The sequence below is a fragment of the Trachinotus anak genome, unplaced genomic scaffold (genome assembly GCF_046630095.1).
Source record: "Trachinotus anak isolate AG129_WGS33_773 ecotype Australia unplaced genomic scaffold, CSIRO_AGI_Tana_v1 ptg000024l, whole genome shotgun sequence".
In the NCBI taxonomy this organism is placed as follows: Eukaryota; Metazoa; Chordata; class Actinopteri; order Carangiformes; family Carangidae; genus Trachinotus; species Trachinotus anak.
The window spans coordinates 10,354,479-10,380,333 of NW_027273875.1; the positions used below are offsets into that span (position 1 = coordinate 10,354,479).

General features: G+C 41.5%; 2 protein-coding genes across 5 annotated transcripts; one reads left to right on the forward strand and one right to left on the reverse strand.

Annotated features, from left to right (window-relative positions):
- Positions 1–658: 658 nt before the first annotated feature.
- Positions 659–2,223, reverse strand: LOC139607982 (endonuclease domain-containing 1 protein-like). The gene is made up of 2 exons (XM_071461380.1): positions 1,872–2,223; positions 659–1,626 (listed from the first exon to the last, which is right to left on the reverse strand). Exons 1-2 carry the CDS (start codon positions 2,172–2,174, stop codon positions 1,018–1,020), a joined length of 912 nt encoding a protein of 303 aa, XP_071317481.1. The 5' UTR covers positions 2,175–2,223; the 3' UTR covers positions 659–1,017.
- Positions 2,224–7,081: 4,858 nt separating this feature from the next.
- Positions 7,082–24,497, forward strand: kdm6bb (lysine (K)-specific demethylase 6B, b). Of its 4 annotated transcripts, XM_071460790.1 has the most exons (22): positions 7,085–7,238; positions 9,654–9,791; positions 12,109–12,165; positions 12,917–13,040; positions 14,393–14,449; positions 14,670–14,889; positions 15,001–15,246; positions 15,376–15,531; positions 15,612–15,896; positions 16,184–18,774; positions 18,911–19,037; positions 19,495–19,600; positions 20,265–20,470; positions 21,427–21,551; positions 21,632–21,700; positions 21,786–21,934; positions 22,061–22,175; positions 22,266–22,453; positions 22,594–22,735; positions 22,823–22,949; positions 23,033–23,203; positions 24,176–24,497. In XM_071460790.1, the coding sequence occupies exons 4-22, from the start codon at positions 12,922–12,924 to the stop codon at positions 24,197–24,199; spliced, it is 5,223 nt and encodes a 1,740-aa protein (XP_071316891.1). In that variant the 5' UTR covers positions 7,085–7,238; positions 9,654–9,791; positions 12,109–12,165; positions 12,917–12,921; the 3' UTR covers positions 24,200–24,497. The 4 variants fall into 4 exon arrangements, 3 of the variants coding, with proteins under 3 accessions (XP_071316892.1, XP_071316891.1, XP_071316894.1); XM_071460791.1 differs by lacking the exon at positions 12,109–12,165 and having other exon boundaries at positions 7,082–7,238; XM_071460793.1 differs by lacking the exon at positions 7,085–7,238 and having other exon boundaries at positions 9,655–9,791; positions 12,127–12,165.
- Positions 24,498–25,855: the final 1,358 nt, after the last annotated feature.

Genomic DNA, 25,855 nt, shown 5'->3' on the forward strand with positions numbered 1-25,855 from the left:
AATAGAAGCGCCAGTCTCCAAAAGTTTAAAGCGATGTCTTCAGCACCATATTATACCAAAAAACACTTTTTAAAATGTGATAAGTCAAATATGCCTTATCATATGGCATTCACCAAGGTGTATTATTCTCATTGTCTTTTAAATGATAAAATTTAGATTGTAAGTTTGTTAGGGTTCTCATTTTTAAAAACTTAAAAACTTTTGCATTAAAAATCAAAAAATTAAAAAAAAACTTCAAATTCATGCAACTGTCTGTGGATTTTTTTTTTTTTTTGTTATATTCAAAGGACTTTTATTACTAGCAGATGAGCTAAATGATTAAAGACACTAAAATCCATCAGGAAACAATAAAAGTCAAATCCAGTTTTTACAACTGATCAAACGTTCAAACATATGTTCGTGAAGTTATTTCTAAGCCTACCACAATGTTTTTCTATAATATGTCCAAGCAGAACCTCAGAAACTATTACAGGTATGTAAAGTAAATAACTACAAGTAACCTTAGTTTTAGTAAAAGAGGATGACTTTGTTTTTGTCTAAAAAAATGTAAAAAAAAAAAAAAAAAAGTAACATTCATGAAATTGTGTTCAACCCCAGGTCAGTATTTTATAACACACTTCACACACAGTAAAAGTAACAAAAACACAATGTAGGCCAGTAAATTTAGATATTTTATTGAATGAGCCAATTTGCATAACCTCCCACACATCTGTTCTTCTCCCAACAAAGTAACTCTCCTGTAAAATTTTGAGATATGATGAAAGAACACGTTAATCTAGAAAGTCTTACTGAAGAAAGAACAGTTAATTACCTTTAGTATTATCAGTAAGTTTTTATGGACTTCAAGAACCTTCTTAAGAGAATAATTGAGCTACAAGGAAATTTTTAAATTACCACTATAGAAAATTCTAACTGTATCATATTTTTTTAGCGTCAAGCAAAAAAGCACAGATGTCTGCTGTTATTCATGAAACTCAATAGCCCACACGCACACAGAGAGTGTAACTGGGGGAGCTCTCAGATGGTGTGTTGAAGGTAAAGGGGAAGAGGTGAGGGAGAGATGCAGTTGTCATAAAAGAGCTGCAGGTTCTGATCAACATCCATATTATTTTTCAGAAATATCTCAAGTTCCTGGACCGGCATTTCATGAACGCTGTTGCCCTCTTTGGCATTTTTGGCCAAGGCTGCGTGGGACGGGAAACGGATGCGAACGTCGTGGGGAGAGTTGCGGTCGTAGTCAGTGCAGCAGTAAGCGGACCACACATCCTCGGGGATGGCCACACGGTCCTGGTTGTTGCGACGAATCATGTTGCCTCTGGTGGTCACTCCAGTGACGATGTAGGCGGTGCCACGGCAGAAGTTGTTGAGACGGACCCGGATCCGCTCCTCATACTCACGCCAAGGCCCGATGTTGAACTCCCGTATCTCTGGGACCACATTGGTCAGGGTGTAGGTGGCAGCACGGTCGTGAGGAGTGGACTGGTGCTGGTCCGGGTTCAGGTGACCTCTCTCGTAGAGAACCACATCAGAGTAGTCATCCAGGACTGCCTGGCTGTCCTCAAACTTCATGTGCAAGTAGCCAGTGGGAAAGGGCAGCATGTTTCCATTTCCATCGATTTCTGCCAGCTGGGGAGACACAGCAGAGCATTTACAGTGGGTGTTTGATCCCCCTTGCTTCTAGAGTAGGTCTGTCACCTATTTTATCTGCAGCCAAGTCTTCCTTAAAAGACATTATGACTCACATGTGAACTACCTGGTTAAACAATGGTTAAAATGAAAGAATTAATGAAGGGGGGAGATAAATGTAGATGAATGTAGTTTTTGTCAGTTTTGAAAAACAAACTGGAACAGTTAAAAGACAAGTCTCTGACCTGTGGCTCATACATCCAAGGGTAATCCACACGTCTGTCTCCCTCTGTTTTCTTGAAGGTATAAGCTGAGTAAACCGGGATCCTCTTCTGAGGGTCATACAGGGTCACAAACCGAGGTTTGTCTGCATAGCGTTGGCAGATCTTCTTCAGTTTTATGTCGATGATCCCCCGAGGTGGTGTCCCCATATACAGGGAGTCCTTGCATCTCTCTACGTGATTAAAATCTTGAACGACTGTCGCCGACTTTAGAGACAGAAAACAGATGATCAAAAGAGCAAAAACTAATGCCATTGACTTATTCATGGTCAATAATATCTCCTCAGTGTGTCCTGCTGTTACCTCCTCAACAAAACAGTGACTGAAGATGTTTGCAGTTATGATTTAAATGTCACAGAGCAGATATGCAAAGCAAGCAGAGTGTGACCAAAAGACGGGCCTCTTAACCCATGTGGGTGTGGATTTGCAGGTCATTGCATTACTGTAACCTACAGTTTCTTTAAATTATTATTTGAGGCTGTGGTTTGACCTTTTTGATAAAGGAGATATATCATACTGAGGGTGCACTCAAAAGGTCAGACAACAAGATGCTTGAACACTAACTCCTCTGGGACAATTCAAAGTTGTTGTTGTTGTCATTTTTCAGCTGCACCCTTGAGAAATCGCTACAGCAGATCACCATTCACATATTTAAATTTGGCATAGGTGTTATGCTGGTGGTAACCTAGGTTCAGAGTAACCGGGGATCAAACTACCAACCCACAGTTCAGTGGCCAACCTGCTGTACCACCTGAGCCATGGCCCCTCTCCTCTGGGACAGTCAGTACTGTCTGTGAATTTTTTTACTAGGCTATTATTCTACATAGGGTTAGGGTAAAGGCTAACCCTAACCTTAGTACGACAGGAACTCATAACAACCAGGACACTTTTTCTAAGCATCCAGTAATCATTACAATCGTTAAGCCTCCATTTGGCACAAAATGTAAAGCCTCAAACTACCTGCCAACATAACTCGGCCCCACAAAAACCTGCTGACCTTGCAAAATGTTTTTCCTCCATTAACGTAAGCGTAGTATTTTTCTGCTTTAGAGGAGGACTACTTTTTTGGGTTCTGCTGTGTGAGGAACACAGGGCATTCTGCTTTCAACGTAATGGTAAAATGCAAAACTGTCTAATCTGTCTCAGTGATGAACAAAGGCCTACAGTGAGCAGTGTGGTTCAGAGGTACTATGCTACTCACTGTGAATGGCGGATAAGCCAATGGGCAAAAGAGAGATACAGCATGAAAGTTAAACATAGTGGCAGAGAGTGTACGTGCGCTGGACACTCACGTCAAGGTGTGTACATAAATGTCTGCTTGCTTTTACATTAAAGACAGTAGTTTAACTTGATGTATAATAAAATAAATCTACAATTACCAATAATCAGAGATGATAAGAGTTTTATAAGATGTAGTTTATTTAGATCACGAGGAAAAGAGTTTTAGTTAACAAGCAACAAACTAATAATGAAAAATAACTGTTCATAAATAAAGCAGTTGTGAAGATAAGGAAGAAGCAAAATAAGATAATAATCCAGTACAAGTACTTCACAGAGAGTCGAAAAACTTCATTTGCAGTGAAATACAAGTATTTCAGAGCAAATGACTCTGTTCTGCCAAAATGCGTGCTTGACCTATTTTGGCAGCTCAGTGTGTACCGAGCAATTAATCCTTCTGAAACCCTTCCCGATTTTTTTGTCCGGAGTTCTTCATAACAGCATTATGCAAGTTCATTATTTGAGTCTTTATTTTCATTTACATCACAATTTTGATGTCCTGTGTGACCTTGATCTTATTGCACATGCTCTGAAGAAGATTATCGTCTAAATCAGTGATTCCCATACAGAGGATACTCATATCCAGGAGATGCAATTCTGAATTACTTGAGTGGAGTAGCTCAAGTAATTTGAAAAAACAGGAATTATGACTTAGTTTAAAAAATGTCCTCCATGTTGTCTCAGCTGTAACTGAACGATAAAAAGGTGCATGAAAACCAGTTAGCAAGCAAAAGAGAAGTTTAAATATTTAGGTAAAACTAAAAGGTTGAAATACGTGGCGACAATGAATTGTTTAAATAATTTAAAGTAATGAGTAAACAGTTGAAATAGATGTTTAAATGTAAGTTTTTCCTGTTTAGAATAAACTCTGATGAACTTGGAACAGGATTGGTGGTGTGGATGGTGGTTTGACTAAAAGTTTGGGAAACACTGATCTAAATGTCTGCAATGTAAAGGAAGTAAAATGTGCTGCATAGGTAGCTGGAGTTTCTGTTGCTGCCCTATGCTGCCCTCTGCTCAATTCAGTCTTATGCAAATGGGAACTGTTTGTCAGATTAGCTGGAGCAACAATCCTTCACTGCCCTAATAAGTCAGTTTGAGTGACTGAGTGTTGTTATTCATCGAGGGACCAGCTTGCCTCTCTGATCTAATCTTGAGTTATGGCAATCATAACTTATGTGGCTGGGGCTGATGATGCGGTTATGTGAACAGACATTTTTCAGCTGTCAGCATTTTTACCAATTAAAATTATAAATTCAGGCCAAGTGCAGAGCCAGCTCAGCTGCCCTCTGCTGCTTCAACTTCAGCGGAAGAGGCAGAGATCTTTACTGCTGTTGAGTTTCATGTTAATCAATTCTTTAGTAAAAAGTGTAATGACTGGTCATGCAACATGTTTTAGTTTTCTTCAGACAGTTACTGTCGGTGTGGGTCAGCAGCACTTTGGGGGTTGTTTTGATGATTTTCAGATATGTGACAAAATCAAGTGTAAGATAATAGATCAGGTTAATTTACTTTAAATGTGACTGATATATAAATCAGCTTACAAACTGTTTTCAGGAAGAATAGCTTTATCTAATGTTTAAAACGGTGATCAGCATTTGCATCTCCATCTACCTGCGTGCCTGGGTGAATTAAAGACGTCAAGTAAATCGATGTGATTTAGAGTACCTCTCATACAGAGTGCTCCACTAACATGATTGTTATAAATCTCTCCACACTTTCTCAGACTGGTTTGAAAGATGTGGTAAGTCAAAGTCAAATTTACAGACATGTCAGTGGAAAGATGCGTCTCACTGAACTGGAACAAGCCCATTAGACAAGTATGAATGTGCCAGGCTGTTGAGAGGTTTAATGACAAAGCAGATAAGTCATTAATCAGTAAATTCTGTCTGGCTCCCATTTGCAATGCACTATCCAGTGACTCTAAAATATATTATAAATACAGTATGACGATTCAGTTTAGTATGTACACTAAGAATTTTACCTATTCTGCTGAATTTTTTGTGCCCATTAGTCTATATTTTTAAATTTTTACATTCCTGGCAGGTTGACTTCATATTCTGCGCATACATAGTCTCCAGTAAGCCATCGTGCAATAATATGCATTGTCCACTTGGGGGCAGTGTAGGCTTGGTTCTTGCTCATTCCAATTTCCATAAATGCATAAAAACATAAATGCCAAATCTTCAAAAGAGAAAAAATAATATAAACCCGAAAAGTTTGAGAAACACTACAGGTGTCATTTTGAGTTTTAAAAAATACTGATGTGTTTTCAACATGAATCCAGTTTGATGAGAATTGTAATGGTTGATGAGACACTGACAGACAGTTGTTAGGCTGTACAGTATTGTGTCATAACAATTATTCGAATATGTGAATGAATGTATTTTTGAAGACTCATTTACAGATCTGTATTTCTCAGTACACAATGTGAATAATTTTATTCATTTGTATTTAGTCTACATCTTCCAATTTTAGGCTGATCTGTTTTCCTTTCGCTTTCTTTTCTTCTTGTCTCTTTTTTTCTTCTCTTTTGTCATTTTCCATCAGAATATTAGTTACTGGTTAAACAAATTAAACACATTTTCTATTTATTTTTCATTTGTTGTGACATTAAACTAGTGTTTACTGATGTAACTTTACTTAAATCCACATTAGCATGATGCTTATAATTATCTTTGAATTTTATAGGCAACATGATAAAACATTTGTTATGTCATGACTGTCACCATCAGACACAAGCATGACAACTTTTTGTTTTTTCGTGAGGAACTGTACAAACAGCAGATGTTTGGAAACTACAGGAGACAGTTTGTAGGCCTTCACTAGGCCACCAGGGGGCATAATTTAGCAGATACTCTGGCCTGTGAGGCCCACTTAGTTCTGCACCAAAGCCTGCTGATTGGTCCAAATACCCACATGGGTTTGAGCACTGACCAATAGAGTTTCGGCTGATCAGGGGCTGTTGCTAAGGCACTTCAGAGGCAGAAAAAAAAAAATCTGTCAGCAGTCTGCTTCCACCATTTCCCTCTCACACTGCTCTGGCTCCTAATCAGCTCTCCCTCCGTCTCTACCTCTATCTAACTGTGCACTCAGGGCCGGCAGCTCTGCCTGCTTGTTACTGGTTGGTGATGGGTGAAATGAGCAGAGGAGTGAGTGGTGGTTTTGCATTTTGAGCCACAAAGACTAGGCCCTCCCTCATGAACCAAGAGCTGTAGCCCCTCCTCCCCTGGTTATCCTGTCATTTGACATTTGAGCTCAGCCAACACTTGCAGCCCGTCTGTCACCATTTCACTACGCCTCACTTCCCAATTCATGCAGAAAGACACCTGAATATTCAGCTCCAGAAGGGTTCCTGAAAATTGGAGAAATGTATGCATTGTTCATACTGATACTGTGATGTGTATTGTGATGAATTAGGTCATTGAATATCCAGTTTTCTGAGGGTTTGAAAAGAGTGAATGCATAAATGTTGGCAGCATGACAATGTGCAGGAGACGTGTGTGTATTTTTTGCACAAAGAGGTGCATAAACTTGCATTGACACTGGGGGAAAACATGTCTGTAACAGCTTGAGGAGATTCTTTTACAGCTGTGGAGAGATTTAAAATATCTCCTCTACTGTACTGGCTATGTTCCAACTCTCACTTACTCACTCACACACACACACACACACATATACTGTATACACACACATACACACACAGAGGAAGAGAAATAAAGAGCCCCTCCATGCCTCTCTGTCTGCTATTTTCCCCTCCTCCTGCCTCCTCTTGTTCACTGCAAAATGTGAGTGATACGAGATTCTGCCCTCTCATTGGTTCATATCCTGTGATTGGCAGCTTGATGGCCCGCCCCCTGGTCTCTGCACATGGATCAGTCTGCTATGAGAGCCCCAGCATCAGAGAGTGGAGTGAGGAAACAGGAAGAGGAGGAGAGGGGAAGAAAGGAGACAGAGGAGAGGATCGGGTGAGACAAGGTGGCGAGGAGTGAAAGGGAGGAAAAGGGGAGCAGAGGGGCGTGTGGACCAAAGAGAACGAAGACAACAAAAGAGGTAAAAGACAACTACAAAGGAGCAACTTGATGTGCTTTTTGCTTATGGCTGAATGGAAATATACTGCATGCATTGTACAGTGTGGGAGAAGTGTGAATGTGTGTGTTTCTGTTTCTTTTCTGTCCTGTGTTTGTTTACATTTGTTGATTTTTGTGTGTTTTCTGTGTCATTGTTCTGAATGATCTGAACGTACTGCAGTGTGTCTGCAGACTGTGCTGCACATTCATGCATGAAGCTCTCACACACACACATACACACACATGCACATGCATGCACACACACATACACATATACACACACACACACACACACACACACACACACACAAGTTAATATTCAACAGTTCCACAGAGCTTAAATATAACCACAAGTATAACCTCCAAGTTCCCCTTCACTACATTCATCATTTCACATTTCTGCACTGTCTGCACGTGAGCATGTCTGCATGTCTGCATGTGTGTGTGTGTGTGTGTGTGTGTGTGTGTGTGTGTGTGTGTGTGTGTGTGTGTGTGTGTGTGTGCGTGCGTGCATGTGTGCGTGCGTGTGTGTGTTTGGGGGAGGTTTACAATAGTCAAGAGCGTCAGTGTGACCAAGTGTGATGATTAATCTCCTTTTAGAGTGATGTCAAAACTGTGTCACATACTGTACACTACTTGGCGCCACTGAAAGTTCAGCTCAGTTTGTTTGAACACATCCTGCACAGAGACCTTTTCACTTTATTGTGTTTTTATTAAATAACTGGGTCAAATCTTTGACTCACACATTTTTAAGTTGTTTGAAAGAGAATTTAAAAAAAGGACATCTGGGGTTATTGTCACTAATGTGCCATGTGAACCTAATCTATGCTTTCAGTTTGCCAGCTCTGGTAACCTCCCGGATGTGCAAATTGTAGGTTACCATTAACCACACAAACCTGGTGTTTGACGCACACACACACATACACACAAACACAGACAAACACAGACACGTGCATGAAGTGGCTTCTTGGAACCTGTTAACCTGCTTCATTGTCTTTGTTCACAAAAAGCTGTACATCTTGCATTGTTTGCAAGAGACACCCCTCTTTCCTGTTCTTGACCTTGCCTTGGTACATTCCAGTACCCCTCAGAGGGCTGTGCTTTATGGAGCATACACTGGGAGAAGCTGCTGTTACAGAGAGGGAGAAGGGGATAGAGCAGAGTGAAGCGGGGCTGCAGGGATGTTATTTTTAGAAATGTGATTGATATTCGGCTCATACTGTACTTTCTTTCCCTGTGATTGTGACACTATTTCAGGCCTGCATCCAATAAAATCATACATGTGCATGCATTCAGGGTGGGTTGTCTGTGTAGTCTCTGTATTTTGTAGCTTCTTGCTTCCCCTCCATCTGTTCTCTTCATGTCTCTGCTCCTCGTGTTAGCTAGCTGAGGAGCCACCAGAGACAGGCCTGGTCTGGTGCAGCCCATCCTTCCTTTTATGGTATAGGAAGCAGTATCCTTACTACACACACACACACGCACACACACACACACACTCATAAAGTCTCAGCAAGAGATGCACATCTGCAGTGGTTCACTGCAGCTAGCAAGCAGCTCCAGATGGTATGAAATGTGCAAGAATGTGACAAACTGTTGATTTGTCCAAACGAGGACACAGATTAGAGTGTGTTTCAAGATCTGAGGCAGTTCTTCACTAGTCAGTGAATATTTCTATTCAGCTGATAGAGCTGCTGTACAAATGCTGCAGACATCTGAGAAGAGTGAGTAGAGAAAAGAAGATAGAAATGTGGAAGTATACATTAAATCCTATGGACTCCCCCACTCTCCCTCCCTCTCTCTCTCTCTCTCTCCATGTTATAATCACACACACACGCAAACACTCCCCTCCTTGCTTGAGGCCTTGCTCCCAGCTCTGGACTAAATGATATCATCGGTTGCCAGGGATACAAGGACACAGCGTGCAGAGAAAAGGGAGGGTGAGGCATAGGCAGAGCCATGCACATAGCCTGAAAGAGAAAGGAAGGAGGCTGGCATATTGGGTATCAAGAAAGAAAAGAAGCCTTGTTGAAACAAGTAGTGAAGATAGCAAAGTCGACTGGGCAGGGCCATAAAAAGGAAAGACAGGAGAAAAGAAAGCCTGCCAGCCTGTCAAAGGTTACTGGCCCATTCCTCTTTCTTACATCTCATTTCATTCTCCTTCTTTGTCTAGAGAGAGTCAGAAATGCAACAGTGCAGATGTGTGTGACAGCATGTGCTGTAGTAGATGAGAGACAAGAATAGAAAGGAAGAGAATGGCAGCAATACCTGAGGGATGGAGGAGAGATACTGTCCTTGATTTGAAACAATAAAACCCTCCTGTCTTGTACATGTGTGCACCAAATGACTGGTATTTCCTCACTCTCTCTCCACTGTGTGTGTCTGTGTGTGTGTTTGCCAGCAAGTGGAGGATGAGCATGCCTATTTAAAGGGATCTGAGACTGCAAAGGTCTGCTGTCTTTCTATTCCTGACTGGCGGCATCACTGAATTTGGACCAGAGAGTCTGTCTCCCCCTTTTCTCTCAGTGCTCATTGCAAGGTAAGATTGGTTACAGGGATGAACATGAACACACACACACGCACGTGTGCACACATACACACTATTAAGTTTCAAATGAATGTCTCTGATTTACACTCAGCAAACAGGATCCATGTGGTGAAACTGTAAAAGGTTAGACAGGTGAATGGAATTTGAGCAGAGACAATGTATGGTTATGCCATGCGCCATTCTTCCTGTGTGGTGACAGAGAGCTGACCGGGGTTTCCTTGGTGACAAGTGGGAGAGAGGAAGCAGACTGAGGGGTGCAGACAGCAGGTTTAGTCTATGAGTAGGTGACAGCCATCCTCCAGTGTCAGCACTGAAATGTTTTAATTTCAAATCACACAGTGCTGTATTATCTTGAAATTTCATATAGCTTGTATTTAGCACAATGCACTACTACTTACTGTACTGTTTGCATTATGCAATTCTTTTGTTTAAGGTTATCTCACTGTGAAGCAACAGAAACTTATCCCCTTTTTGCACATGACATCATTTGGCCAGATGTTTCAAATGACCCCGGCACAGATGGGTTAAATATTGGACGAAATCAGCCATTGTTGTGTAGACTCAAATGTAAGCTGTTGCCGACTGACACCACTGTAACAGAAGTGTGTGTTCCAGTATTAAACAGGGAGGGTTTATCTGCTGTCTGTGTAATGTTGCTCAATACTAGAAATCTCAGGGTCAAAAGCATTGTCAGGCATCTTTTCAAGTTTCTGTATAAAAATGTTGTAACAACACACAAACAGTGAAACACAGTTTACAAGTAGTTTGCATGAATTTAACACACAGTGATCGTCTTAATCACAGTGCAAGATTAATGTGACATTAACATTTTGGGACACAAATCCAAACAGGCGTCTTAGAATAAAGTCGTCCAAACAAGATCCTAAACAAAGAGCGTTTTGTCTTGTACAATGATGATGAGGTTATTGGAGCATTAGTGAAAAATTGTAGAAGCTCAAAACTAGCCTCAAAAAGCTGATTGTAGTGGCACATGAGATATGAGGATTACTGTGGATATTACCAGATCTTTTTGTCTATTGTACAGCTTCATGTAGCAACTGATGGCACACGGTGCTGTATGTTAGGATCAAGTCATGTAGTCTGACTTCACCGTATCTAGCAGTGGACATTGTATGCACATAAAGGCCTCTCATGTCCTTTTCCTACTCTAAAAATAAATGTAAATGTAGCTGACTCTAAAATGCCTAAAGCCACAGCAGTAAGAACTGTCTGGCTTCAGTTGCTCTAGCAACTGGTTGGAAATGGACGCTCAGAAAGGGGCCGCTCATTTGGCTCATTCAGCTCTCACAGAAAGGTTATTATAACGCGACTGCTACAAGCCTTACCACAAACAAACCTTCATGGAACAAAACTTGCAGTACAAAGAAACGCACCACTGGGGAAGTGGTAAATGTTGCACAAAAGTCCTTACTATGTATAGATAGCTGTGGGGAATGAATGCATAGAAAGGTGCAACCTGTCACCTGCACCAATACGACGTTACACTTTACTAGGTCAGCTCACTACAACACAATGTAGCCAGTGTTGAAATGTTTGGCAGCAGCAATAGAGACAGTAAGAGATTCTGCCTGTGATGGAGGTGACTGTCTGCCACAGTTTGGTTTTAAACAAAGGGAAGAAAATCAATAAAAATGAGAATAGGCAGAATAAGCTTAGGAGGCTTGGAATTAGAAATTATGATCAGACGAATTCTCCGCAGAGACACAGCCTGGTGGTTCAGTTTTTAACAGGCAGCTATACAGCTCACTGTGCCTCTGGAAGTTTGTGTACTTAAAACAAATAGAGCAAAGAAGCATAGATAGAAGAAGATAGAACATCCATGTTGATTTAAACACACATTCAACACCAGCTCTCTCAGACAGTTGAGGAACCAGGGGTAAGAAAACTCTCTAGCAGCACTGCCTGCTGTGATTTTTTTCTTTGCCTTTAAAGGGAGGTTGCCATGGTCTTTCGTCTTACTGCCATGTTTTTTCATCATTGGATAGCCACTGGCTGTGGTGGCTGCTGGGAAGCAGCGATTACAGAGAGACAGAATGCACAATGCAGCTCTGGCTGACTGATGATATGACCACTGAACAGATACAGAGCAGGAGAAAATGCAGCATGAGGAAATAAAATCTACCATAATGACACATTGGTGCTGATGTCAATCATAGACTCTCAACAATACAAAGCGTATTTGTTATTAAGCCAGAACAAAAGAAGTTAATGTGTAGACATGGTATTGAAAAACATGTTTCTCTCTAATACACAGAATACATCTTTCAACCACATGTCTTATCCACAGGCTGTCTTTTGCTCTCAGCTGTGAAGTGGAGGGCCTCTCAAATACAGACCAAGACTGGTAACCACAGCACATTTGTCTCTGTCTCTGTACTTTGTGTGTGTGGGTGTGTGTGGGAGGGTTTTACTATATTGATTGGGTCCAACAACTTTGTGGAGTCCAAAATGCTGGTTTTAGTATGAAGGGGTTAGGCATTCAGTGGTGATGGTTAGGGTTAGGGAAAACATCATGTCAGTGATGGGTCGCTACAAACCTATAAAACAAGGATATGTGTGTGTTTGTGTGTGTGTGTTTCTATTTAAATGCAAATACATGCCATGTGCACCACTGTAGTACTTTATAGTATTACAGAAGATGAAATGTGCATAGATAATTGATTTGCACTGCTGAAATGTCATCAGACCCTGAATATACCCATGTGTGAGTTGCTCCATGTTGTATTTCGTGAGTGTTCACTTGCTACTATAATTGGATTTTATGTTAATTGATTAGGGGGTCCTTCCCTTAGGACTTCTTCAAGTAATAAGTTAGTGAGTTGAATAGTTTTCTGAATCAGCATTGAGCAATTAAAGCTTCTCTTAGTTTTGTCACTCATGGTGTAGGAAGTGTTTGAATTACTCACAAATTCAACTGTACAATGCAAAGTGGTGGACATCGTCATTGCATACGCAAAGATCTGATTGGTTGAAAGTGGCAGCCCTTCTGTGTTGCATTTTAAAGTATGTTTATCAGACTTTCTTTAAATCAGATTTTAGATGTATTTGTTTCATAACCTTAATACCATACACATTAAACCACTTGTGTGTTTCAGGCTGCATGTATCACCCAGCAGAGCTGTACTCTGGCCGTAACACATGGGACTCCTATCCAGCTGGAGGACCTAACAGAGGACAATGGGCTCCCATAAACAGTCGCCTCTGGAGCCACACAAACAGGTCAGCAGCACCGTCAATGCACATACAGGATTATTAGTGTTTCTACAGAGGGTTACCTTTAATGTCTAAAGGGAAAGTTGTCCATTCACCAGGGTACATATAATTTCAGATGCAGTGGAAATAACCTCTTATGTATTTACTGTTCTATAGTGTATTTTTTAAATTTCTTTACCACGTCATGCATTATGATCTTTAGTTGTGAAAACTAGCTAAAACCTCCAATACAACTCCAGTAAACTTAACGTGTAAAAAAAATGGCTGGAAAGCATTTATACTCAGGGGGGAGAGGATAGTGGAACAACTTGAGACATGAACTTCCCCAACAAGGGTCATTCCAGCAGGTGGGACTCCAGCCTTTGTTGTCTGGGTTGATTTAAGATAAGCACCACTTTACAGGGCTGACTGATTAACTGAAAATGGGATGAGCATATTCATGAAAAGCTCTTACTTCAGCTGCAGCAGTGAGCATGAGCTCATCTGCACAGTTTAAACAAGCAGGACTGTGGTGAATGAAACCATAACTTCTTCAGCTACAGCTGAGAGAAGCCGCAGTCTTACTATTGAGTTCAGCAGCTGGGAGAGGTTCTAATGAATGTCATTGTAACTGCAACTGTGTTTATCTGGTTGTGGCTTTTGGCAATAGAAACAATGGCAACTCTGATGAAGAGGTATCACTCTCAATCTCTAAATAATAACTGACTTTTGGGGAAAAAAAAAAACTCTGCATTTTTGCACAGAGCTGTAGGTCAGTAAGTTCTATCAACATGTGAACCAATCCAGCTCAGAAATTCTCCTGTAAAGGTCAAATTAAAAGCTTCAATGTGCATGGATTTATTTAAAGTAGAGAGAATGAACCAATAACAGTTATTTAGTTACCAAGTTGTTTCAACAGGGTCACAGTGACAATGTGGCCTTCTGCATGGGGTTAAGTGATACTTGCAGAGACACCAAAATGACAAACCATGCTAATTCAGTGTGGTCAGAGAAGTGTATTACTACATGAATGGACATTTTTACTATACAGCTATAAACAGTTATCTACTTTATAGCTATAATGCTTCATCAGAGTTGCTACTAAAGAAATTACCCTGGCTGAAATAACATCTCATTTTTAAGTGTTGTTTAAGTCTCTATCACCACTGAGGTACGCCTGAGTGAGAGATTCAGGGAAAGACCATATATGCACAGAAAACACTTGGCAGGTTAGATCAACAGTCAGGAAAAACAAGCAAGTTTGGCTTGAAGCTGACTTCTAGCCAATAGGAAGACAGGTCAGGGCTCCCAGATTTGCATGAACTGTATCATTACCTTACTCAAGACAGTATATTTCTGTGTATTTTTCATTTCTACAGATGCCAAGAAGGGCGCAATCAATCATATTATCCACTGTCAAGTCGTCTTTACAATAGGTGAGAGTAATAATTTATTTATCATCCATACACTGCACTGAAAATGTGAATTGCAGCTTCTCTTTCTCTTCTTATAAAGTAATGTCATGTACTCGTTACTTGAACAGGTAGATTCACTTGATATATGAAGTCCCATTTGCGTTATGCTGTGGCGTCATTGTTTTGAATCTCTAGCTACACCATGACACTTGTTGCTAAGTTCAGTTGGTCTGTTTCGTAGGGGGGAGCGAACAGTCAACCATGTCCAGGACAAAGGTATCTCAAAGGGGCACAGACAGCATCTACGTCTGTGGGACGGTAAAGAGCAGCTGTTTGAAGCCCAGAACTGGCATCACAACTCCACACGCTCATTCCACAACCGAACTGCCAACAACAACGGTTATCTAACACCACCCGGAGAGCGCTACGCATCCTGGGACAACAACGTCAGCAACTCTGTGGTGAGCCATGCTGATCAGGAACAGTATTAGTGTTTTTGTTATTGGAGCTAGAAGTGTGTCATCAATTGACTTACTGATGTTGGCTGTACGTTTTCTCTTGCTGACTGTTAGCATGGGGGTCCTCGCCTACATCGGAACAACAGAGAACTCCAGTCCCCACCAGAGAGATGGGCCCCCGCAGACTGCCGCAGGAGCTTCCCAGGCAGAATGATAAACAACAGACCAGGACCCTGGAAAAGGCCAGCGCTCCATCAGCGGCGAGACCAATTACACCAGCACAGTCCACCCCCACAGCACCCTTTATCTCCAAGGGAAGAGTGTCCTGCTAAGAGGAGAAGGGACTCTGGTCCTGATCAGGTACAATAAACTTTAATTCCTTTGGTAAACATAACCTATATATCTATACATGACATGTGATTTCTGTGCAACAGCACCACCCATTGGTATATCATCTAGCATGACAGGTATTTATGCTTATCTGTTTAGTCATCTCATCCTGGATCAAGGCATTTACCTTTACTTGCCCATGCCCCATCACCACCTCGCCACCACCGCTGCAACCAAGATGACTGGAAGCCTCTTAATGACAGGGTGGGTCCTTGCCACCACTCTGACCATAGGACCTCAGCAACACAGCAACAGGTAAGATATTATCATCAGTGAATGCTAAAAAGCGAATTACAAATTCATGATCACTGATCATTTCTACTGTTGGTTTGCAGGAAACCTCTAAACTGCGAGCTGGAGGACATGGCTTCAGTAACAGTAGCCTAGCAGCTCTGAACCAGAGTTGTGGCAGCAGACCGCCACATCACGGAAGCAGAGGGAAGGTCGAGCGGAAAATCTCGTCTTCACCAGCAGCCCACACCCGTGTGCCTTACAACCACCAAAACCATCATTACCACTATCAGCGGCACACAGGCCACCCCAGAGCCCAACAGCACAACCCCCCGCTACATCCTCTAGAGGAGAAAGACTCACGGAGCTATCACCACAAACAAAGCACAGTAAGAAATAAACATTAAAACAGCATGAACACAAAAACCTGTCTGTTTTCAGGATTCTTTGGTAGGGGAGGTTATAGTCTAGATTAATCAAGCACATGAAGGTAGTATATTAGACATGGAAGTTCTCCTTTTTAAAAACTATCTTAGTGCCATTTCAACAGGCCTAATTTTCTGTTAATATGAATTTTAATGTCAGAATAACAGCAGATGTGCTGAATATGAATTAACGCAATTGAGAGTACTATCCCTGAACGAAAGTCTAAATGGATTTAATATTAACTCTGCAGGAACCTCAACGCACTCATCAAAGAGGAAATTCAAGGGATCCAGCCCACTTCAAGCCTTCTGGTGCAGACTCTCCTCCCTACTCATCCCTCCTCTGTAGTCCTAAAGATGGAGGTTCTACTGCCAGCAGTCCACGTTCTCCTTCCAGTCCCTCGTCATACACGGCAGCCAGTGGCAGAAAAGATCCATCAATCATTCATCAGTGTAGTCCTGGCCTCAGTGGACAGCAGAAACTCCAGGGAAGCCCCATTCACACCACAAGACCTAGCCTGATGTCCACCACATCTCTTACGTCTCACAATGGTCCAAAATCCAGGTTTGCAGACATCAAGTACAGGAAGACCTCACAGCCCCTCTGCTCACGGCAGTTCCCCCACAGCAGATCGAGAGCAGATGAGCCTGAGAAGGAGTTGGAAGAACACAAAAAGCCTGAGTGCAAACAGAAGGATAAGCTGGGGAAAAAGGAGAGAAAGGGAGAAGTTCAAAAGACAAACAGAAAGGGTGAGGAAAGAAAAAGGCGGAAGAAAAAAGAGGAGAAAAGATTAGGTGACAGAAAAAAGAAAAGAGATAAAGCACTTAAGAAAGAAAGAAAGTTGGGCGTGAAAATCACAAAAAAGGAAATGTTCACCTCCATCCCTGCTCCCAGCTCTTCAGGAGAAGTAAAAACAAGTAAAATGGAAACTACAACCCTGAATCCAGAGAATCAAAGCCAATCAACATCCAAACACAAGCACAGGGCGAGGAGTGAACGAGCAGAGGGGGGACACAGGCCATCTGCAAACACTCCTCATCCCAGCTGCACTTCACCACAGCCCTCCTCAAAATCTCAAAATCACAAAATGTCCAAAAAGAGCAGCACTCCCCAGAAACTCCCCGTCAAGAATCTATTAATGCAGTCTCTTCCCAGGAATACAAACCCCAACCAGACCAGCAAGAAAGCCACCATTGTCTCATCCCAATCAGAAGACGGACCAAAAGAAAAGCCAGATGATACCCTGCCTTCACTTTTGTTTAAAGCCTTAGAACCACTCAGTACAGCATGTTCTGTTAGTGTAGAGCAGCCTGTCCATGGCCAAGACAGTGGCCAGGGAGTTCTCAATGCCCCGGATCTCCAGCCTGTGGCTGTGATGGGGAATTTGAGAGAAATGGGAGACAACCTTGCAAACACTCCACCTGTCCTGAGCTGGCAGGGCTCTCCAGTATCAGTTCTGGGAGAGGATGAGGACGAGCTAGAAAAGGGAGTGATAAGTAGACCTGTCCTCCAGCCCAGCCCCACCCAGTGCTTTTCTCCTCCACCTGTAGACAATGAGAGCACTGATGATATGAATAAGGAGCCTTGTGAAAGTATACTGGCTGATGACAGATCTGGATTCTGTGATCTGTCTTGTACAACTGAACAAGCCACTGAGGAAGAAAAAGAAGAAGATGTGGACAGCAGTGGGGAAACTTCTGGCTCTCTTCTTCATGAGCTTCGCCACCATAAGGCAGGATTGGATGATGTCTTCAAAAGCCTGGCCACCTTTCTTGGAGGCCAGAGGGTCCCTGGTCGAGGGGGTCCATTTGGCGGGCCTCCTGCTATCACTGCAGGAGGGGTGAAGTACTGCTCTTCTCTTGCAGAGATCCACTGTCATGAGCATCACGATTTCTCCCCCAAATCAGATCCCACTGTGTCCTCCAAACCCAGTAATCAATCACCAACTCACACTACCTCAGACACACATATGAAATCCCACAGTCCCACAGATCTGAGTGAGCCTGTCATGGATGACTTGGTGCAAGGGAAGCAGGAAGAAACTGAGGATAATATAAAAGTGAAACAAGAGGGTAAGGATGCAGAGACCCTCTCTGAGAGCATCGAGTCATCCCTTTTGGATGGGTCACTGAGTGCAGAGCTGAGACTGACCACCACAAATACAGCGTCTTTCACTGGCCTCCTCACTGTTTCCACCAAGGAAGAGAGAGAACACAGCAAAGAGACAGAACACAGACATACAGACAGAAAAAGAAAACAAAAGGATAAGGATGGCAGCGGAGAAGGAGAGATCAAGATTAAGATAAAGGCAGAGGAAAGCAGTGTCATCTGTCCTAAGAACAAAGTAAATGAAATAAAGGATTTGGAAGAAAGGGATATTTCATCCTTAGAGCCAGTCATCTCCAGAAGCTCACCCAGACCTCTCAAAGATGGTATGAAGGGCCAGATTTCTCAGGAAAATCAAACCCCACACAGCAAGGACATCCAGGAAGAAAAGGTGGACAATGGGAACGCCGAGGTAAAGGTAGCAACAGAGAAGACGGGAGTGGTCACTGAGTTGGAAAATAAGATATCAAACTCAGCGTCAACTGTAACAATCAGTACATCCAAACTGTGTGTCTCCACACCAGCAAGTAAACCTCCCTGCTCATTAGCTCCAGTCGATCCACTCAAACTGAAAGCATTGTCCATGGGCTTGTGTAAGGAGCTGAAGATCCTCTTGATTAAAGTGGAGAGCGCTGGAAGACAAACATTCAACATATCAGAGGTGGAGGAGCAAAGAATCCCACTCTCCAAGATCAACATCAAAAACACAGCAACTGAAGTGATCAGAGCTTGCAAGTGAGTACTCAAAAGATCTGGGTGTCTACTTAAACATGGGATTTTGAATGGAAAATTTCAGAGGAGGTTTTACATGTTAGTTGTTGGAAATTCTTGATGAATTTTTGTTTTTTATTGCTCTGTCATCTCTTTCCAGGGGGACAAGAGTAAATGGGAAATTCAAGGAGTCGTACCTGCTGCCCACTTTCTCTGTGAAACCAAACATTGCCGTCAAGACCCCCATTCCTCGAGAAAAGCTTAACCCTCCCACTCCAAGTATCTATGTGAGTCCACGCACATCAGCATAATCAAAATGAATAAAGTATTGAATCTTAAAATCTTGTTTGTAGCCATGCAAGTGTTGGTCCCATTGACATTTGTGGTTCAGAGTGAGTCTAACTATTGTATGGATTAAATTTGGTATAAACATTCATGTCCCCTCTGAAACTATTGTGATTCTCACTTTTAATCTACCACCAACATTTTAATTAGTTTGGCTTATGTCTGAATACTCCGAGCTGCAAAAACTCAGTCTTGTTGATAATTTAATTAAAAAAAACCTAAATCACCACCACAACTATTTGATTCATTTAAAATCACTTCAAACATTTCTTGAGTCATTTTCTCAATCGCAGCAGAGAGAACTGCCTGATGGTACCTTGTTTCAAGACATCGACACATTTCCCACCAACTGTCCTTTAAGACAAATATGTTTATTCCTCTGCTGTGCTGTGTCTGCAGTTGGAGAGCAAGAGAGACGCCTTCTCTCCAGTTCTGCTTCAGTTCTGCACTGATCCCAAAAATGCTGTTACTGTCATCAGAGGACTTGCTGGCTCCCTCCGCCTTAGTAAGTTTATCAACCACATTCATCTCAGCTAAGTGACTGCACATTGTTTACTCTATTCAGTCCAACAGAATTTATCTGGATCTAAATAAAGTTTTTTTGATTAGTGAGACATGCAGGGAGCAGGGACAGAATGAAAAAAAAAAGACAGCATTGATTCCTCACATTTTATGATACAGTATCATCATAAAATTGTGATTATTCTAGATGTAGTAGACATTTTAGACATTTGATATATTGAGTCATTTCTATCATAAAAATATGTGCTCTTTGGACAGCAGGATTTCCCCACTATGTTTGACATGGATTCTGCATCTTCACAGTCTGCAAGATTTTAGAAACCAGGCTAAAACTGTCAGAGGCTGGCTCTAAGAAGTGCTGTGTCTTGAAGTCTGCCACCAATCTGCTAATTGGACAGCATACAGAATGCCATTGTCACAAACTCAGTAGACCTCACATGTCTTTATGATCCATATTTGAATGCAGACCATGTATGCTCACCCATGATGGCTGGGTGACTGTGAGGCTGTCCTGCTGCTTTGAATGCATTTACATATTTCAGTGTGTGTATTTTACAGTTATCAAGTAGAGGATGTGGTTGAGGGTTAGACATTTGCTAATTTGTGATGGTTATCTCAGTTCCCTGGCTTTTGTTTCCCTGTGGTAGACCTTGGTCTGTTCTCCACCAAATCTCTGGTGGAGGCCAATGCGGACCATGCAGTGGAAGTGAGGACTCAGGTTCAGCAGCCCGCCGATGAGAACTGGGATCCCAGTGGCTCAGCGCAGACGTGGCCCTGTGAAAGCAGTCGCTCACACACCACCATTGCCAAATACGCCCAGTACCAGGCGTCCAGCTTCCAGGAGAGCCTGCAGGTAGACATTTTCCCTCATGGCACACACATGCACACACACACAGAGTTTAGTGGACATAGGTATAGTTAAAGGCATTGTTAACTGGCTTGTATTACAACTCTTACCCCAAACCAGAAGTGTGTTCTTTACAGGGCCTCATTGAAGAACCATAGATACAAACAGATTTGCTCTTAAGTGGCACATAGAAGGGATTTCAGAGAGTTTGTGGTATTCAGCAGTTTTGTTGTCATATTTGTATAATTGAACAAAATTATCCAGTTGTCACCAGAGTCTTCTGTCTGAGGAAAAAATGCTCATTTGACTTAATCTGAATGAATTTAGCACAGATATACAGACAGTAAAATATATAATTAAGACATATAAGTGGTGGCCCAGTTTGCTTTAGCAAGAAGATTTTTTAGCATCTAACTTCATGTCAAACTATTGTCTTTGATTCTGTAATATTTTCACAAATGAAACCCACAGACATGGCGGGACAGGCAGCAGTAAATGATCAAATATCATGAATGTGCACCTACTCAAATACAGGTGACACTCATGACGCTGAAATGAGTTCGTAAAGAGAGTTTGGTGAATCCAATTCTGATTCCACTTGCATGACTAAACCTCACAGAAAATAGTAAGAGATGTTTGGGGTAAGAATGTAAATGCTCTTGCATAAGGGGAGTTGAGTGCTGTTAGTTGAATCAATACACCAGCCAACAGTTTCCATAGTAAAGCAAAGCAGGCAAACTTGTAGCATTTACTAAAGCCACTGTTCATAGTATATTTTTGCTCCTGTTCATCATCATCTGTTTTAAATGTATGAACTAATGAAATGCACATGTGTGGTTGGCAAATAATGATTCAATTCACAGGTATCCTTGCCCAGGACCTTCAGAGTAAATTATGTAATGATGTATTTATTTTTAGCTGTTGGCCAACCTGTCAGCTAAGCTCATGTAGATGTGTTATAGGAGGAGAAGGAGAGTGAGAATGAAGAGGAAGGAGAGCAGACCAAGACCTCAGAGCCGTCAGCCACCGCGAAAGCTGGTCTGATGTTAGCCAACAGTAAAGGAAGTCCCGCCATCAGCACCCCAAGGTTAGCACAAAGCTGTGATCTGTTTGTGTTGAATTCACTGTGTGAACAATTCTCAGCCCAGACTTTGTTGTTTCCCTCAGCTCAGAGCAGAAAACAGTCGGAAAGATCATTAAATTCGGGACCAACATTGATCTCTCAGACCCTAAAAGGTGAGCTTGTGTTATTAAAATCACTCAAACTGAGCTCAGTGAGGATGCTTGTTGTTTCACATTGCCCCACATGTTTTTTTCTAAGGTGGAAGCCCCAGCTGCAGGAGCTGCTGAAGCTGCCAGCTTTCATGAGAGTGGAATCCAGCAACAACATGCTCAGTCATGTCGGTCACACCATCCTGGGCATGAACACTGTCCAGCTCTACATGAAGGTGCCAGGCAGCCGCACACCAGGTTAGTGTGTGTCCGACATCACAATTTGACACCTATAATCCTGTGATTTTTTAGAAACGTCTGTTTTAATCTTTCAAATGAAGAAAGTTTTAGATTCATAAACCAACTCTTTGCATTTCTCACCAGGTCACCAAGAGAACAACAATTTCTGCTCCGTCAACATCAACATCGGACCCGGTGACTGTGAGTGGTTTGCTGTCCATGAGCACTACTGGAAAGATATCAACAAATTCTGTGAGAAGTGAGTGAATAGTCTGTTAGAGTTCACAAACAATGTAGTTTTCAGTATGTGTGCATACTAAATTTCATTGTTGCAAACATTTTCCCTCAGGCATGGAGTAGACTACCTTACAGGGTCCTGGTGGCCAGTCCTGGAGGACCTGTACAGCTCCAACATTCCCGTGTACCGCTTCATTCAGAGGCCGGGCGACCTGGTGTGGATTAATGCAGGGACTGTGCACTGGGTCCAGGCAGTGGGCTGGTGCAACAACATCGCCTGGAATGTGGGACCACTCAACTGTGAGTTACAGCAAGGACCAAGAGAGAAAGAGCTTAAAACCTGACAGTCAGGTGTTGGTCTCAAATTACAAGTTAAATATACAGTTTAATATACGGCCTACTTTCAGCCTCACCACTGCTTGTGTTTTCTGCCCTCGCAGCGTACCAATATCAACTCGCCCTGGAGCGCTTTGAGTGGAACGAGGTGAAGAAGGTTAAGTCAATCGTTCCCATGATCCACGTTTCCTGGAATGTGGCCCGCACGATCAAGATCACCGATCAGGATACTTTCAAGATGATCAAGTAAGATGTATTCACCTGATCATATTTACCATCTATTTGTGTGTGTGTGTTCATTTCTGTCACTCTCCGCTCCTGTGTCTCTCTCAGACACTGCCTGATGCAGTCCATCAAGCACATCCAGATCCTGAGAGACCAGCTGGTGGCTGCAGGGAAGAAGATCTGTTACCAGAGTCGAATGAAGGACGAGCCGGCCTACTACTGCAATGAGTGTGATGTGAGTCCCCCTGGCCTTTGTGTATGTGGTGCAGATGCATTACAAACATGCTGATCTGCGGGAACAAAACTGTGTTTGTGCAGGTGGAGGTGTTTGACCTGCTGTTTGTGACCAGTGAGAACAGCAGTAAGAAGACCTACGTGGTGCACTGTGAGGACTGTGCTCGAGCTAAGAGTCCGTCTCTGGCAGGAGTCGTGGTGCTGGAACAGTATCGAATGGAGGAGCTGATGAGAACCTACGACAGCTTCATGCTGGTCAGTCTCACTTTCTTATCTTCCACAGTAACAGTAATCCAAAGCACATTTCAGAGATGTTCTTCTGCTCCAGTTCTTGTTAGATTAGGCACCTACAGTATCACTTTGCTCCACCCAGATCATATTTTCAATCTTCAACAGAATCTCAATCACAAATGTGAGGCTGCGAGAAAAATGACAACACTTTATCAAAAAATTATTCAGTTATGGCAAAAATTACACACAAGTGTTTTTGCATGTAGTATATAACTCATTAACTACAAAACTTTAACATCAGCTTGTTTTTTCTCTTATCCATTTTCTAAAGCACAATGATTTCTTGGTGCTGTAGCTGTAATTAGGGATGAAGTTTAAAGATTCGACCCTCCACCCTGCACGAAACATTTATATTGCTTGTTTTCACAACCTCCATGTTTGTCTGTTGTTTGCCTTCCTTATCAGCAGCAGACTAAAAAACCCTCCAATGCATCACAGACAACTTTTGTAATGAAGACATTAACATTATTCCAATAACAGTGGGAAATGAAAATGTAACCTCCATAAAGCACTAATGCAAACTAATTGTTCACTGTGTTTGGTTACCTAGTCTTTCTAGAGCAAATTTCAAGCGTCTGCAAGATGATTTTTTATATCACTTCACCAAACAGCTACATCATGACCTCAAAAAAAATACACTCAGTAATAATATAAAGATTATGTGATGTGTATCTAACAACTCCTTAAACAGTGGCTGCAGTAAAACCATGATCATTCATTCAACACTGTATATTGTATTGGAATAATACATTTTTAGGTGATTCATAGCCATTTGACCATTGTCACAAATACCAACTAAACACTAGGGTCATTCACAAGGAAAGTTTAACACAAAAGTTTTACATGATAGTTCAGCACTAAATAAATAAATATGCACACACACTTTTTGCAAGTGATCAGCTGAGCTCTGTCTCTTCTTCTTTTCTTCCTCTTCAGGCTCCATCACCCTTTTCAAAATGAGGACTCCTCCCTGGTGTTTTTCAGCCATAACCAAAACTCTAATGGCAGCACAAATGTTGCCTTCAAGGCAATCTATTCCTGCAAACACTTTCTGAATCAGCCAATCACGTTTACTCGGTATTGTTTACATCACATAATAAGGTATGGATACTCAGCCAATCCAACTATAGCTCACTGTCTTCCCCATACCAGCTGCTGATTGGACGTGTGTTTTGAAATAGAATGACTAGACTGGTACTTCTCATGAAAAGCATTTCTGACGTGTACAAAAAAAAACAAAAACAACAAAAAAAAAAAAAACACAATGTGAGCACTGCTAGCACTGAAAATCAGGTTATATGTTTAACGGACACTGCTGTGATTCAAAAGCGTCAAGTAGCCAGTTCTTTGTATTAATTCAGGTACTTTTATGCAAATTCAATAGAACTTTTTTACACCAATCTAGTTATTCTATATGTCCATGAATTTGCTGTGATTCTATTGTACCAGCAGGGGAATTGCTTCACAGGAGAAGTAGCTGATTGTCACATTTGGCATCATATTGGTTTCTGTTTTTGTTTGGTATTCAGGTAAACTCTGACATTTGTAACTCCTGTCTGTAAACTCTTTGAGGTGCTATTCCAATGTTATTTATTCTCGTTAGATACTTAAAAAGTTTTACCAGCCTAGAAGTACACCACATTGGCCTTGTGAACTGTATTTAGAGGAGAGGTAATTAGAGGATTAAACTCACACAAATAAGGTTTTATGTAAGTATATAAAAAAAAACAAAAAACAGATCAAACACTTTTATCAGTTTCTCTAAAATACGGGTTTACTAGAGGACTAATATGGTTTCATTCTTAGTTGGAAATCAAGTATGAAGATGGAAAATGAGTTTTTTCTTTTATTTGTTTTTTCACAAGCCCAGCTACATAGTTGTTGGTGTGATTACTATGATACACCCAGAATACAGACATAGTGTTGTTTTTATTTTTAAAATGGGAAAACAATCTCAGTTTTATACCTCTTTTGTTGCTATGTTCTTGTTTGTAGATGACAGAGAAAATAAATAATTGTAAATTGTGAATGAATTTATGGGATACACAGTGGTGTGCATAGATGCAGTATGAGGTGGGGGTCACTATAGTTGTTTGTGTAAGTGAAGTGCCCATTGCAGTCTGCAAAAAGTAATATGTCCAAAGAGACACACAATCATAATCTTCTAATGCAAAAGCCAACAAGGGCAAACAGATGATCAGACTGCAGGGCACTTCAGTGTTTCCATTCTGCCCCAAACATCCGTCCGCGAGGCTGAGCTCCGTGCACTGCCACCAGGTGTCATTTACTGTACTTCCAGGTCAACATGAGCACATTTACTGAGAAATGACTAAAAAGCCCAGCTGTCATTTTTTCATTTATTATTTTCTCTTTTTTCATCAGCATTTACAAACAGTTGAATTTGTTGATTTACTGTATTTTTTATTTTTTACATTTCATGAACTATTTTTGTCATGTTGTAGTTTCCTTATGCTTAGTTTTTGATTATAATGTTATAACAACAAAAAAACATTAACATAACATTAACAAACAATATTGATAAGGATCATTCAGATTTGTTTTCTAAAGAATTATGACCAGTATATTTACTACGCTGAAAAATCACCTGGTCACTGC